At 38.7% G+C, this 17,554-nt stretch overlaps 1 protein-coding gene across 3 annotated transcripts in view; it reads left to right on the forward strand.

Annotated features, from left to right (window-relative positions):
- The window catches only part of LOC101480701 (roundabout homolog 1), an 84,394-nt gene that overhangs the window by 5,485 nt on the left and 61,355 nt on the right, over positions 1-17,554 (forward strand). For all 3 annotated transcript variants that reach the window (XM_076889009.1, XM_076889008.1, XM_076889010.1), the window contains exon 2: positions 15,465-15,791. In XM_076889009.1, the coding sequence (XP_076745124.1) occupies positions 15,465-15,791 (327 nt within the window). The remainder of the gene's footprint in view (positions 1-15,464; positions 15,792-17,554) is intronic.

Raw genomic sequence — 17,554 nt, forward strand, 5'->3', positions numbered from 1 at the left:
GTGGTTAATCTGCATAATCTGTTGTTTCATTCTCTGACAGTCAAGATGGGTTAAGGCATGCTGTGCTGATATTTTCAGGGAAATCTCTGAAATTTATCATTGGGACCCATTTCCCATTGGTGCTAGCAGTGATTGGAGTGCTATAATGGTGGCAATACTTTAAAATGTAATTATCTATTCTTCCAGGGTTTGGATTTGAAAGGGTCAGAGTAACATGACCTCAGAGATACTTCTTGAAGTGACCTCTCTGAGTTATCTCCTTTCCATCCAGGCATACCAGTAATCAATAGAGTCAATATTCTGTTTGATAGGTCTTTAGAAGTCGTTCCATCGTAAAGCTCAGACATACGTGGAAAACCACATATATTCTCTTACATATCTATTAGGCTACCTCTGACTGTTAAACCTATACAGTAACACAGGCTACCAAAGAAAATGGCTGAGGATTGCGATAGACCCCATCAGCAATGCACATTACCCATTTCCTCAATCCTTCTCATCTTTCACCTTTATTTGTCTCCTGTCTCTCCCTGTCATTACTGACAAGCTTCAAAGCTCTCTATGTGAAGACTTCAGCATAAAGAACTGTTTCCCACCAGAGCGTCTCCCACCGAAGAGCCCGAAACGTGCATACATTTCTTTTAATTAGGGCACCTATTATTAGTTAGCACTTGAAACACTGTGCTTTGGATCAGTGTTTCATTTAGAATTTTTTGTCAGCATTGGGGTGGGAAAGGGTTTTGTTGTTCCTGGGTAGTGCATGGGTAGTCTGTTGGGAAAAGTGTTGGGAAAGCGATGCTTGACTGTAAAACATTCTAAGGAAATATTAACTGGCATCTATTTGTTAATACATAATTTAAATTTAACATGCAACTTACAGGATATACATTAGCCTAAGTGGCATTTTTTATGCAGTCTGAGTTAGTACACTTCTTTTATGTGGACGTTTGTGGAAGCAGAGTGTTTGATGAGCAGTAGATAAATCTTGCTGAGAAACAGAGGATATTGCACTTTCATATGAAAATGACTTTTTAGTGTGATCTACTTTAGGAAACCCGCCTCAAAAAAAGAAAATTTCACAATATATTGTGAATTAATCACTCTATAAACAGTACGTTGTTTTGCATGTTGAAGTATAATAACAAAAAGACTGAAGTTTCATATTTGAATATATTCCAAACATGTTTTAGAAGAAAAGTTAAGAGGAGCTTTTCATCACACTGGATATTTTCAGACACCAGGATAGTGACAGATGGTGTGGTGTCAGCTTCTCAAGTATATGGAACCGAGCCACTGGGTGCTAATAATATATTAGAATTTTATGTCAGTCAAATTCAGACGCTGAGATGAAACGCAACAGTCTCGAACAGACGAACAGAACCTCAAAGCCAAACACTGTACCCAATATTCCCGTCATTAGACAGAGGTTGGTGCAGGTGAAAGCATCTCAAGTGTTTTGATATTAACTCTCATTAGCTTGTGAAGACAGTGGAAAATATGTGCCCTATGTGTTAGTCACCATATGCATGGACATGTGGACTCTGTGTGTAAAGATTCAAAGTATTCTTAACTTTAAAACCTATAACTTTGGTAAAGTTAGGAAATATAAATATATATTCATGCAAAATGTTAACGTCAGTCATGTTTGGTGTTTTTTGTTTTTTTAATAGAGGGCTATGAGCATCTGACAGCTAATTTAGCATGCTGTAAAAGCATCAAACATACATGTTACAAATGTATGATGCACATTGTATTCAGTTTATCTTTCACTGCTATCGCTGAATAATAACCATTTTAATTGAATAACCATTTTCTTCATTTTCTATAATTTTCTCAGCCACTCCACAAGAAAAAGAACTCTTTTTATTTTTTGCCTGCTCTCATCAAGAATTTTCCATCTTTGAATTCAGCTCTAGACTTTGTGTAAATAAGGCTGAAACTAATATTGTAATAAAGCCGGGCTTTGCCTGCTTACTAGATTCAATTTTCTCTCTAGCAGTGCTGGGCTTCACTGTGCCTGCCGGCCATTTTTTGATAGTCTGTGAAACTGAGGCTTGCTGAGTGATACAATAGGCCACCGGCCAGTGTCTCATCCAATTAGAAAATGGCTCAGGTTAATGAGAGAGAACGAAAGGAACAAATGTTGACAGGGATGGCATCGGCAGGCTTTGGTCACGGTGTTGTGAAATACGTTAATTAACCCGTGTTCAGAATCTGTATGAAAACAGAGATAAAAAGAAAGTTCAGTTGCTCATTCATCTCACAGAGGTTGTGTTTGATTTCCCAATGCAATGAGAGCTAAAAGAGCAGATTTACACCATATTTAAATCCAATCCACAAAAAAAAAATACCTGCGGTGTTTTGCTGACTTCAAACAGCTACTTTGTCATGAACTTGATCAAATGAGAACTGTAGCCAGATTTGGTTTTATTTTCCACAAATCAACTGCGTTTACATTGTGTCAATACAATCTTTTGTAAGCAGCTCATTACATCATTATTTCTGAAACTGAAAACAACGTGTTAACTCTTAACACAAGTTTGTACAACACACAAAGAAGCATTTTACCTCAGTAACACCTTTTTTTGATAACCGCAAAAGCATAAAGAGGTTATTGGATCATTACCCTTCAAAGAATCCAAAAGCAAACCCAAAAGCTGGGCTTATGCGTCAACAATCAACCTAAGAGCCTGTGCCAACACGTGCGATCTACAGCACCATTGCAAATGGAGCCAAATAAAAAGCTGTTCACACAGATAAATTCTCAAATTGCTGCCACATGAGTAATCACCCTGAAAAAATCTATTGGCCTCTCCTATGGTAAGCTTTTATCTTTTACAGAAGTAAAAAAAAACCCCAACAAAACAAAAACCTGAACTTATCAGTGCTTTAGTCTTTCAAATAGCAGATATAGAGTGAAAAGAATGATATCTGTGGAGTGGAAGTGACTGACAGGATTGTTAAAAATAAAGAAATAATGGTCAGGATATTATAGACTTCCAGAAGCCAGCTCTCATTCTCTCACTGCTGTGCTTTCTTGCCACTTGTATGTTACTGCATTACTGATTCATGCTTTATGTGTGACACTGGGAAGTCAAACTCCCATAATCAGTTTGAATAAATAGCATTACCACCATTTGTTATTATATGATTTATTTTAAGCAGTTTTACAAATGGTGGGAAATACTAAATTTTTTTAAAGAAAGATAAAAAAAACAAACCCAGATTCAATTGGATTAAAACTGCATTTCGCATCGCAAGTCCACTAAGGCCTAATATTTCAAATGAGGAATGTGTTTTTATGGTGGTAATATAGCACCACCAGCAGCAGCAGAAGCGGCAGCTGTGTTTTGATAAGACTTACATGTGGTTCCTTGGCATGAACGCTGCCAATGTGTGAAACACCAGTTGGTGTTTTTAAAATGTTCAGACCTAAGATTTGAAACTGTTTTGAGAAAAGACAAAATTACATTTAAATGTCATATACACTGCTGCATAAGCATTTCCAGGTGAACCTGCTGATTTGTGGGTAAAAAGTAACATGCCACGCTTTATTTCTTCAGTACTTGTTAAAACCAGCTTTCAGAGAGTTTCCTCATTACAAGGAACCGAAGGACGTCTGAAAAACCAGATTCCCTGAAGGTCTGATGAGTTAAGCAATCAGAAGATATTTATTTCCCTTTTCTTTGTTCCACAAGTAGCACGAATAAGTCCAACAGGTGTCAGCCAGCTAAGATAACAGGCTGTTAGTATCATAAGAAAGTGCAATGTGCTTTGCAAACTGAGAGCGCAACCCATTTTTAATGTCTTAATGTGCAGGAAATGAGCCCATTTTAAGAAATGTGCTCATTTAGTTTCTTTCCAGTGATTAAGATTAAGAAGACTATTAACAATCTTAATGTGTTAATTGGTAAACGTCAGAGATGCTTGTGGATGGATTTCCTTGTCTTTAGTCAAAGATTCCCCTTTCAGTATTTAAGTTATACTAATAATCTGCCTGTTGCAGACACAGGTGAGAACAGAATTGATTTTAATATAATTCTTGGCAAGAATAAAAACATGAATATTGTCTAAAATGTAGAATATGTGTCAGTGTAATCTATCTGCAATGCTAACAGCAGCACTAAAAAAGAGAAATCCAAAAAATACAGAACAATATAGCATGAAGGAAATTTCTGTATTATTTTTTATGGCTATTTTTTATGGATTTTTTAGCTTCACACCAAATGTTACTATTTAAAATGTACAGAAATACCCCAAAACACCTGAAAAAAATCCAAGACATTATTTTTATTACTATTGTTATTTCTCTTATTATTATGGCAATGAAATGTATACTGTATATCAGGTATATGTCTACATTTGGGGCTTATTGCACAGCAGGTGAAATTGATTGAGCTATAAAACTATAATAACTGTCTTAATAAGATCTTATGTTTGCTGTAACTATCTGTACAATCCATGACTGTGGCATCGTGTTCTGCGTCTTCATTATAGAGACAGAATTTGAGACTTTAAGAAAGAAGGGTTTGGAGGAAATTGCCAGCTTATTTGGGGGTTTAATTGTACGTGTGTCCATTAATATTATGACATGGCATAAATAGCGTGTGTACAGTATGTGTTTGTGCATGAAATGGGATTTTGCCAATGAGAAAGACTTCTATTATAGTGCTTCAGTTTTGTAGTTGAATTTAGTGCTTTGGGCAAAGTCTGGCTCCCCTCACAGTGTGACAGTTAGTTCACATCTGGGCTGTCACTACCAGGGGCACAATTAGGACCAAAAATAAATGTAGGTCATGCACATGTGACATGCAATAGCGCAGCATGAGCCTAATGGGACATTAAAGTATTGATTTATTTAGTTTAGGAAAAAAATGTTTAATTTAAATAAAACATTTATTTTTTAAGTTTCAAGTCTCTAAGGGCACAGGGAAGGAAAAAACATAGACTACAGGTGGTCTGGTGTACTCAGTTTAACTGATTATACTAAGACTGTAGACTACACTGTAGCTTCAGCTAGTGAAATGATAAGACACACTTAAAAACTTTAAATAATGCATTTCATTAAAAAATCTAAATGTGTAATAATTCATTACAGATATACAAATGTGTGTGTGTGTGTGTGTGTGTTTTTTTCCTGTAATCATAACAAATGACCTTTTTGCCAATTCACTGTCTCTCTATTCATGGGAGGTTTTGCTCTCGGGCTCTGCTTGAGTGATAATCAATGGCCTGTACAGCCACTTTACTTTCCAGTGAACATTTAATGGAGTGAGAATAAGCCTCTCAGATGGGCTACTGGCCTTTCCAGGCAGTAGTGTACCGGAGGTAAACGACTGAAATCATCTCACCTTAGCATATGGCGTAGGAATAAACAATATGGTCAGCACATAAAAAGCCAAACATGTAGAATCTATTGACAATATTTCACACAGCAGACTTTACTTTTAAACAGCATTAGAATAAGCTGAACGGCAATGAATGAATGGACTAATACAAAAGGGGAAAAAAGTTATCTGATTCTTTCTCTCTGCAGGGACATAAGACACGTGCAATATGTTTGCCCCCTTATGTGAGTTATAGACAGGTTGATGGATTTATCCTGCAGTTAATGTGTCCTGGTGACCTACTTGGCTCAGATGATTATCATGTACCAGCAATGTTCTGGTTCGAGTATGCCCAGGGGACTTTATTGTGTGTTACCTTCCCAGTGAGCATTTAACAGATGGCAACCCAAAGTGTTTTTTTTCCTCTCTCTTTTATTTACCAGCCATAAGAGCCTGTCTGGGTTTTGTTTTCACTATGCGAGTCTGTATGTGTATAAGTGTGACAAAATGTGGTACTGCCCACTCTACTATAGTAGAAACTAGTACAACAAAGGCTTAAAGCACTTTTGCAGCTGTTTGAAGAGGATGTCTGTCAGTCTATGAATAGATGCTTTAAGTTTGGTAGAATCTTCAAGATGCAGTCCAGAAACAGCACAGAAGCTTTAAAATTTAGAAGATGGGTATGGTTTAACCAAACAGCAACCTCCAGGGCTCAAAAATTAAGCCTATAAACACACAAGTGTCAAAAACTGCAGCTTCTCAAATGTCCATGTCAGATTGCAAGCCGCTGCTAACAGATTTTATTTAAAGATCACATTTACAGCAGAAACAGACACATTTACAGCTGGTACAGCCTGTCTGTGATCTAATATTCCCCTTTATAGTAGCTGTTCATAATAGCTGAAGGGATGTGCCTGAAAGAATCAAGCTAGCTAGTGTCTGCTCATTAATTAGTACTCCACCTTCTTGTCCAAACCTGGTCATTTCTGGCTCAAAGAAAAACAGAACACATTTTGTATGCAGTGCAGTGAGAAAATATTTGCCCCCTTTCTGATTTCTTAGCTTTTTTGGGTTTTTTTTTCCAAAAAACCTAAAATCAATTGTAATTCACTAGATTTTTTTTAAAGGCTCAGTGTTACTAGCCACACCCAGGCCTGATTACTTCCAGACCTGCTGAATCACTTAAATACAACCTGTCTGACAAAGTGAAGTAGGCTGAAAGATCTCAAAAAGCAACATTTCGTGCCACGATCTAAAGAAACAGCTGAGAAAAAAAGTCATTGACAAGGATCAGTCTGGAAAGGGTTAAAAGTCATTGTCTGGACTTAAATCCAATTGAGGTGCTTTCTTGTGACCTTAAACATGCCATTTATGTTCAAACCCTCCAATGTGGCTGGATTCTGCAAAGAAAAGTGGGCCAAAATTCTCTGCAATGATTTGAAAGACTCAATGCCAGTTATTGCAAAAACTTGATTACAGTTCTTGTTGCCAAGTGTGGCACAACTAGTGATTAGGTTTAATTGTGTCTTCAATTACTTTTTCACACAGAGCCAGGTAGGTTTGGATAGATTTTTTCCCTTATAGGCACCAGCATACCTGCCGCATTGCTCGCTTTGTGCCCCGCCATTAACATCATCATACATCCATTTATGCCCAACGTTATGGTGCAGGTAGTTGCTGCAGTATTTTCCTGAATGATAGGTGTTGCAACTCAGATTAAACCCAACATTAGTGCTGATATAGGAGGAAAAGTCAAAAGCAAAGGGATTGCAGAGTTTTCTTTTCAAACTGTTGCAACATCTCCCTCTGTGTAACCGGTGAATCGGGGAGCTTCTGTACTGATGTGTCATTAAAACGGCAGTAAAAAGCAAGATGATTGTACACTTGTGTCTTCAACCCAGCTGTGGTGGCGGCAGCACAACAAGGCCGGGTTACAAAAATCGAGAGGTGCACGACCTGCAGAAACGGCGCCTGGCGATAGCGACATGATGTCAGTGTGAATAAATAACTCAAAATGAGTTGCCGTACTCCCACCTTTATCTGACATATTTTATCTTACCAAACAAAAGGAGGTGCAACAGATTGTTTACAGATTTATATGTTTAACAAAAGAAATGTCAGTTGCTTACATCACCCTTTTCTCTTTTGTGACTTGTCTCAAGAATTTTCTTGTACCTGCTTTTGTTTTTTCACTGCTTATACAATCATTCATACTGAGGCTGCTGGTTGAGCTCTAGATATCTTTAGCCTTAAGCTCTTTACCTTTGTCAGCTTATTTAAACCACACATGTGAAGCTTGGGGAAAGTGCTTGAAGTTTTTCATTAACAATGTTCTTATAAATATTTTTCATGGAGGTTCCCCTATGGTTGACTTTGGCAAAGCACTTTCATAATCTCATTGAATGCAAATGATTAATTGGACAGGCAAGGAATGGTGGTTGGTTGGAATTTGGTATTCATTTAATTGTGAATGTAATCATTAAATATTAATCTCAGAATAATTTTAAAAATAAATGAAAAATGAAAACGCCTTTAGTCCAGATTTTCATTAAATCTAATTTTAGGCCTGTGGTAAGCCTATTTCCACTCTGCTCATATCTTGCCCCGAACATCTGGGTGCTGCAGTTGGGAGGTGTTATCTTGTCCATGACCTTGACTGTCCTCCCTGGAGACTGCCTCACTGCGCATTGTGTTGCAGGAAGCGAAGAAAGAAACCCTAATTTACAGCATTGCAACCAAAGTTGATCATAACTTCCCAGTAATTATAACCATATGTACAAATGCAATTCAAAATCAAATGTTTCAGCAAAATATGAGACAAAGTGCGGTTGTAGACACCTTGTCCTGGCCGCACACAGGCACAAAAACACACTCACATTCCTTTTCCTGCATTCTTGTGTGAATGACAGTGTTGAACTGCTCCACTTAATTGTAGTTTATACAGCCTGAGAAGGAATGTCTGGCATTCATTGCGTCTTTCTGTTTTACTTAACAAATGAGTATGTGTGAATCTTTGTTATATGTCTCTACCACAGATGCGTAGCCTGATTGCTTGACAGTTTGGGAAGTGCATTTCCTACCAAGAGTGAGCTGAGAATATGGTTGCAACTCTCATATCTTTAATATGAAGCCACTAGCACGACATGGTTAGCTTACCTCAGCATAAAGACTGGAAACAGGAAACTGTAAAAAAAAATGTAAAAACTGTAAAAATGAGTTGTGGTTTGATGGGGGGTTATATGCTATAGTAGAAGCTCAGATCACTTTACCTCCAGGCTGTAGCTTTTTAATGAACAGACATAAGAGGTGAATCTTCTCTTCTGACGTTCGTCAAGAAAACACACTTGTATATTTCCCCGAAAAACATGTCGTTATTGTAGAAAAATAAAACCTAATCTGTTTATGAGACTTTTCACTCTATGATGTACTTCTGTGGCCTTATTAAAGCCAGTATTCTTGTGAGAACTCGGAGCCATTAAACAATAGCACATCAACCTTCCTAAAAGCCTTAGCACAAGGCCTCATCTTTGATTGGTAGTTTAATCATATTTCCCTTTCTTTCAAGTTTTATAAATGACAAGTTAAATAATATGAATATTCCTCATTTGACATTCACACTGATCAATTGTTAAAGTAACGGGGGCAGATGCGACATTTACGAGCTCCCCTTTTCTGATAATTATGATTCAAGATTGGAGAAAATTAATAGTAAGTGACCGTGTGGGCTGCTTTTAAAATCACTATTACACCGTGCAGGATTTTACCTTTTGTGTCCATGTAACCTTTAGTACTATACAGTTATGTGAAACAAGCCTCTGGTCTCTCTTGCAGTCCCTTTTGATATAAAGCTGAATCCACATTAGTGGGATCATGGCCTTAGAGAAGTGGATTTGTTAGGTGTTATGCTGACATTTTAGTATAATAAGATGTGGTTAAAATACCCAAGGTGATGCAGCGATGCAGAGCAAACACTTGCATACTATCATCTTGTCACACTAATACCTTGGTGCTCTTAGTTAAGTCTGTGAAGCACTCATTTCTTATCCAGGCAGAAGTCATTTCATACTGAAGCCACTATTTTTTTTAAAACTGAGGTGTATGTAGATGTCTGGCCAAAGGTGGAAGTAACAACTTTCATGTGGCACTTGCTGGCTCCTCAATTTAAAAATATCACCTTTTCTCCTTTGGCTGCTACCTAAAACTCAAAACACCTTCAGGCATTTTATCAAGTTCAGTTAGTTTTATTGTGCTCCAGCAGTGCTCGTTGATACTATGGTGGTCATTTGGTTATCAGCGTGACTTGTCATGGCGGTCTCTCAGATGCTCTTTTAGCCTTTAAATCTGTCTTGTTTCAATCCCTTTCCTTAAACTCTGCCCTGAGAAGCTGTCTGTTCAAACATGCGCTGTCATTTGATGCACAAGTACCGAATTTAGAAGCTTCTGGAAATCTCTGCCTCTCCATTAAATGTGTGGACTTTGATCCACGATCTAGCCCAAGGCTCACGAAAAAAGAAAGCTAAATGACTTTTTCCACACTGAAACAAAGGGACTGCCTTAACAAGATGTAGCTGTTCCACTTATTGCACACTCTTAAGCCTCACAAAAAAAATCTGCCTGCCTTATTAGCTGTCTCTGAGTCCTGCTTTTCCAAAATGGCATTGTCATTCAAGCACAGGTAATTCCATTGTACTGGAGGTAGAGATTTACCACCACAAGAGACTCTGGTAGTCTTGGCGTCAGCGTTACTCTTTCTGCTGCTGGCAGCTGTATGATCGTGTCATACAGCTGCCAGCAACAAGGTAGGAGGAAGCTGCTAAGTCTCCAGCATCCTACACTTGGTGCTTTTCTAGTACTTGCTTGTTTGGACAAACCACAAAGAGACAATTATGCACATTGTCTAAGAAGCACATCTTAAGACTGAAGAACAAGATTTTGAGACTGAATGTGAACCAGAGGTGAAAACTGTAACCCAAGACTACAAGTGAGGGTCCAGAAATGTGTGTTAGCATGTGTGCTCATTTGGTTCTGCTATTTGATATGTTTCTTTGACTTGTTTCCAAACTGTCATACACCCCTTTCATGCGCCATAAATCCATACATTATTCTACAGTAGATGACACTGGGGTGGGCTACCTAAGACCACCAACATTGTGCTAAATTACATTCCCATTGTGTTATTACAATCTCAGTGCTTATGATTTGTTATTTTAAAGGCCCCTCTTCCCCTATTATTACATCTTTTTTCCTCCTATTATATATCCCCCCCTTGCATTCTTTTCTCCCTTACATATTCAGAATTTGAATGGCATACAAAATACCAGCCTTGTTATCCAAATATAGTTTGACTTTCTACTGCATTTAATTCTCCAGAGAGATGCACTATTCACCTCTTTTCTTCACTGTCTGAAACAAAACTACACAGACATCCGTACAAGACAACAGCACTGCCTCAGGAACGACTAACTAAAAAAAAGAAGGGAAAAAGAGATTTTTAGGTTCATAGGTGCTACAAATGACCTTTGTTGTGTGCGTGTGCACTCCATTGTGCACCTTTGTGCATGTTTTTGCATACTGATTGTCTGCTGGCTGCTGGCCCTTTGCAGATAAAGCCTGGTCTTTTTGGGGGCCACTTGTGGCAGGCTGATATTGCCTTTCAGTAATGCCAAGGAGCTCAGGGACTTCTGTGGACCCCTAGGCATCAGCCCAACACAATTAAGAACAAGGAAAACAGCATGTGTGTTGTGAGCAGGGACCGAAGGCCACACTGGCTGCCTTGTTTGTATTGTTCTGATACTGGTTTAAATGTCTAGACAGTGTGTAAAATTGCACTCAGATTAAATATTTACAGTTTTTGCCCACAGCAGTATTGGTGGGATTGCCTTTTCTGTTTTTAAATATTTGGTTTGAAAAGCTGCAGAATGTGTTTTGCTTTTCTTTGTAGTGGTTAAGATTGCTAAACATCTTTTTTCTCTATGATTCAGAGCTTTTTAAGCATCTTCTTCATTCAAGCAGCATTGTTTCCAGCTTCAATTGTGGGATCAGAATGATGCATTAGAGATGCTGCTCTGTGCTGCTACCTTCACAGGCTGTGCTACTGGAGAGTTACTTACCCAATTTACTCCCCCCCCCCCACCGGAGCTCTAGCAATTTCAGTGCACATCTTAAGTGCAAATGTTAATGGTGTCCAGAGGATGAATCCTCAGAAGCTTACTGATTCACCTACATTTAATCAAGTACATCAGATCCATTTCTTACTTCCATCAACCACTGCTTTAAATTATTATATTGTATTATTGTTGGTCCTTTACCTTACAATATAAAGCCCCTTGAGGGGACTCTTGCGATTTGGCGCAGTATGTAAAAATGCATAAATAAACCTTAAGATGTTAACATGTACATGCTCATCTAAGATGCTCAGAATGGTAAGGTGTAAGTGCTACAGCTTACCATTCTCAATGTTAAGGCGTAGCATTTACATTTTACTAGTGGGAAAGGTGTAAATATGACAGATTATTAGGACCACGTTAAAAAAAAACAAAGCAATATTACTGCGAAATTTCGACTTTAATCTGGAAATTCTGACTTTATTCTCAAAAAGGTTTTTGTTTTCTTAATGTTGCCCTAATATTCCTTCATATATAAGATGGAGGGTTTGTGAATGAATGGGGTCAAGCTGGCAATTAAATGCAGTTTATTTGGGATAGTACAAGTGAAAATGGCCATCTTCACACACACACAAAGGTTACATGAAACAGAAATTCACATTAACAACAAATGTTTTACCACCGATAAACAATGCAATATTAACATTGTCATGGCCAACATATAAACGTAGTATCATATATATCATTACCAAGCAACTGCTCAAAACACCACAAGTGTTGGAGACTAACTAGCATTGCTTCAACATTGTAACCATCATTTTGTAGGCAGAAATCCCAGCTGCAAAAGAAAAAAAAGGATAGTTAAATGGGTTTTGTAACTTGTACAGTGGTTCCAAATGGTCCCTTGGTGGGGAAAATTTTCCAGTTGATTCTAATTTGATCACTATTGATTGCATGTGACTGTACTGTGAACCTTGTGAAAGCCCTCTGATCATTTAGACTCAGTCAGTCTACAGTCAGTGTTTCAAGGCTTCCAGTTTGTGCTACAGTCGTACTAGGGAAAACAGTAGTCGAAGATCACAGCACATTAGTGAGTTACTGCAATTGTATGCAGTGAACCTGCAATCTCCTTGTCTCTGAAATAGTTGTTAGACTAGGCCACTTGCAATTAGTGCCATCTTCAAAGTGCCTTTGGTGCTGCAGGATGGCGATTTAACTGCAAAATGACAGTAGGTAACCAGAATACAACCAGTTGACAACAGGTTGAGCCCCATACTGCAAAGAGACATGTCACAGACAAGTTTTACTCATAAGTTCAGACTGACTCAAGTTGATTGCAACATCTTGTCTGCATCTGTATGCATTTAAAAATTAGACGGCTGTTATTTGTAAACCTTTGACAATCTGATCGCAGTTAGCCTGAGTCCAAAAACAACTTTCTGGAGATGAGTTGCCTCCCACCAGACGACCTGTGCAGTCACCTTGCAATTGAAAGTGATTGCCTGGAGGCTTGACCACTGCAGCTACTTATAATTTGTCACTGAGTGCAATCACTGAAAAACCACCAATATTTCCTAGTTGCAAAGAGTGTTGCTGTACTATTGTCATTCTAGCGTGACTTAGCTATTGGCTGTCTGTTATACCTTTTCCAAGAGATAACTGGACTTTAGCTCTGTGTTGCGTGCACTGATCTGTTTAGGACAACAGGAGCTTTTTTAAAAGATACTGAAAGCGATACATCATTTTCAGACACAGAAGCAATAGTTTTAAGACTGCATTTTGAGCAATGTCTCCCTCTGTATCTCTCCATATGATTGCCAGCTTGCAGTAAAAGCCCACTCAGATGGCCAAAATCGTGCTCCATGCTTAAAAATTCAGCGCATTCATTTTCAGGCATCTGTTTAAACAGATTTGTATCATTGCTACATGCCTTCAGGCTACTTTTCCGCCATGCCAAGGTGTCCTTGTTAAATAAGAAACTGCTGTGGAGCTCCTGCTTGATTCTGAGGATAATTTTTTCCTTTACATGTGTAATTATCTGTTTTATGTAGAAATCAACTTTTGCTAAATTTTGCGTTCATTAACACGTATTAGTTAGATCAATCATTTGACAGAAAAAAATGACCAGTAGACAGAGGAAATAATTTGGTGAAAGGTAATAAAAAAATGTAAAATTCATGGAGTGGGAGGACTTATCTCAGCTGTCTTCATCCATTTAGTCAATCGGCTACTGTCCATGAATTATGGAGTATTGTGGATGCAAAACATACAAATTCCAGCATATCTTTCAGTTTTAATGATAAGCCTGCACAATCCTCACTTTTTTGTTCTTATCAGTTTGTGTACTGTGTGGTAGGGGGTTTATTCTATGTACTATTTTCTTTTCTTCCTGAGAAAATTCAGTTTTATACAAACACCAGAACTGCACCACACTACCCAGTAGATCACATTCTCACCCATTTCACAAGGTGTTATCTATCTGAGTAAACACTTGTCTGTGTGGGATTTATTGCTTGCAGCGGGAGTGTAGGAGCTCATCACTCTCTGGCACAGTGTGATTATCAGCTTTACAGGGCCATTGGTACATTAATGCAAGACCGACTGAAGGCTGTATAAAGTACTGTTAGAAACAGCAGGAAAGAACAGAAGTGTTTCCACAGTCATAGAATGGGTAAACAGCAGTTGCAAAATGGCCATTTATGTCCTCCCTCTTCTATTGCGTGATGCTACCGCCTTTGCACACACCTAGTTGTGCATTTTGTGTTAGGGTTACAGGTAATCTAAACTAATTCTGGAAAACAATAACACCTGTGGCAGTCTTGCAGAATCCACCCAAGATTCAGAAAATACAGGAGGGACGGAGGACAGAAAATGAGTAATGGTCTGTTTGCAGAGCTGTTGGTAGTGTGCTAGTGTGTGTGCTTCAGTGTGATGGGGGTTGGAAAGAGATGAATAGAATGTAAGATGTACAGAGGCATTGGAGTTGTGTACCTGGCTCTCTCATTAGGGAGGTTTTTCTTTGTCCTCTGCTTCACTGGGATTCATTCTTGCATGGTTTCTTTTAAAGACCAGTATGACTGACATCTCCACAGTATTTCATGGATTAGAGGTGGTTTTGTGGGCGTTTTGTGTAGGTGTGGCTGCAGATTTCTCATTTCATCTTGGTTTGTTTAACAATTTCTGAGGTGATGGTGAAATTGGCTTCAGCTGTAAACACGTATCATAAATAAATGTGTGTAAAAATATATATGCAACTGAATAGGTTGGGGAGAAAGTGATGGTTTATCCTGAGGACAGGCATTCAGAACAGGCAGCTGCAAAAAATACCACAGAAGCTCCATAGAAGTAACACGAAAATATTTTGGAAACTATAAATTCCCTGGGTCATTTATAAAGTATACTTATTGGAGATCTTTCTGCCACTCGTTTCAGTTTTAACTGAAGTGCAGTCTTACTACAGTTAAATAGGCTAAATATTTAAACTAGCACAATAAACGCAAAAATCTACATCCCAGTGTTCAGTGGAACCACAGATAATGCCGTAATCCTATTATAGTTCAGCTTAAAAGATTTTCTTAAAAGCTGTGAATACTTACGTCTTATAAATACACATTTGAAGGCTAGACATGCTTTCAAAGATATTACTTCCTGAGGATTTTGCGTGTCATCATCTTTTTCTTTTCTTTTTAATTTACACTGCCTCGTGGGGTTCCAAACTACTAAACAAGAACAAAACATATTATGGGGAGGGATGTGTAGTATGAGAGGGGATGTGTTCGTGTGGTAATTACACTGTCAGACTGGATTATTGCTTAATGAAGGCACTTACACATCAATAATAATGTGCCATGTCTAATTCCTTTAGAACTGCTGCTGTTTTGATTACCACCACTCTTTATTGAGTGGAAGGATTATCTGTTATATTTCACTGTGGCTCGTTGTTGGGGTGTTTTTGTGTTCGGCTAACATGTATCTGTAGCTTAATTTCTAATAAATGCTATGCCTGAAATCTTGTGCCATTCTTCATCTCTAGGGTCTCGTCTTCGCCAGGAAGACTTCCCTCCCCGCATTGTGGAACACCCTTCTGACCTCATTGTGTCCAAAGGGGAGCCAGCCACTCTCAACTGTAAGGCAGAGGGCCGTCCGCCGCCTACGGTGGAATGGTACAAAGATGGGGAGCGTGTTGAGACGGATCGGGAAAATCCCCGTTCCCACCGTATGCTGCTTCCCAGTGGGTCCCTCTTCTTCCTGCGTATCGTCCATGGACGACGGAGCAAGCCAGACGATGGCAGCTACGTGTGTGTGGCCCGAAACTATCTGGGCCAGGCGATCAGTCACAATGCTTCTCTGGAAGTAGCCAGTAAGTTCCTTTTAACATGTGTGTGTTTTTTTTTTGTTGAGTTTTTTTTGTTGTTGGTGTCTTGGCAATGCCATTAAAGAAAAAAGATGCAAAACACCAGGAGGGTTTTATATATCAGACACTGCATCTTACAAACAGGATCAGTGGAAGCAGTCAAACAACACCAAAGTATGTCTCATATCTGTAAGTGTTTGATCAAGAATTCAAAAGTTCCATCTAATACCCAGGTCCATTACCCACACGGCCAGATTTTAATCACCTAAGCTTTTATAAACATTTTAATTAAATTTTCCAAAGACGGTGATAGCAGCAAATTTAATATCTACTTTAAAAGAAAGCAAGTAGCTTCTTCTGATTTGCTCACTATTTCCTCCATATAACCTTACGATAATCTACATGACTAAAGTTATTCAATTATTTGTACTAAAATGAGTGTTTATTTAAGTTTTGGGTTTTTTTTTTTTGGCACCTTCCAACTTAACCACTTTCATGCATCTGATTATACATGAAAAGCATCATGCAGTTCCAATCTTCTTTTTATTTTGTAACTTTCATTCCTAACTAGCTTGTTGTTGAGAGACCATAAAGGAAATTCAGACAGGTGTCAGCTGTGTATTCCCAACAGGTGACAACCTCAACTTGCTGAATCATGGCTCTGAAAACAGCCAGCATGGGGAATTGCCAGTTAAACAGTCCCTTTACTGCACTATGTCACAGGCAGGACTCCATCTGCTTGCATGCAACCAATCATACGTGTGTGTTTATGTGTTATCTTGACTGTTGGAATGGACCATCTGAAGTAGAAGAGGCCAAAGAGCAAAAGGTCAGGACTTGCGAGCGTCAGAACAGGGTGTGCACATACACCGACAGTCTTTTAGGCATTTTTTGTAAGAAATGCCAGGATTAGTGTGAATGAAACAGGAGTAAATAATGGCCAGAAAGTGCTGGTGACAAGGGTTAATAACCACGACCGTGCCCTCACACACTTCAGAGCTCCCCATCTTTTACTGTCAATCCCCAGTTCTGCTCAGCTGCGTCAGCTTTGCAGTGCGCTACCCAGACTCAATCTCATGGGCAGACATCAAGGTTTTCGAATAATAATACCCCTCCAGTATCTGGTTCACCTTTTGAATTATAATGAAAGAGTTGGTCAAATGCTATCATGGTAGTGCTAGATCAGCGCTCCTACCTTGAGAAGCTCAGCCCTCCAGGGAGAGAGTTTATTACTTGTAGTTCACTAAATTTACTGCCAGGTTTTAAGGTCGAGGGGGAACACAGAGAGGACTTGTTGAAGCTGCCTGGATGAATTATGTCTCCCGGCTTTATCCTTCAGAGGTCACACGGATTCATGGGTCACCCTGGGGCTACATGGTAAAACAAAATGCCCTCTGGCAAATGCTGCTGAGTTAAGGTGTTTAGAAGAGAGAGGTGAGGAGCTGGGGAGTGTTAAAAAGGGGACTGACCTTACTCTGTCAAAAGTGTGTGAAGTAATTTGTTCAGCTTCTTTAGGGTAATAGTAATGGTGTAGGGTTGCTTTGTTTGAAGGAGATGCTTTCAAAAAGGTGGCAGTGGATGTGTTACAGTTTCTCTTTAAAATGCAGCTGTTTCTAAAAAGTTGCGGTGCTCTGCGAGATGCAGTTAAAAATGAAATACAGTGATTGGAAATTTTTTTCAATGCTGTATTTAATTAAAATACTATATGCACAGTTTCAACATCAAATGTTTGAATTTGAAGCCCGCAACACCGTGTAAGTGCTCAGCAA

The sequence above is a fragment of the Maylandia zebra genome, linkage group LG10 (assembly GCF_041146795.1).
Source record: "Maylandia zebra isolate NMK-2024a linkage group LG10, Mzebra_GT3a, whole genome shotgun sequence".
Classification (NCBI taxonomy): Eukaryota; Metazoa; Chordata; class Actinopteri; order Cichliformes; family Cichlidae; genus Maylandia; species Maylandia zebra.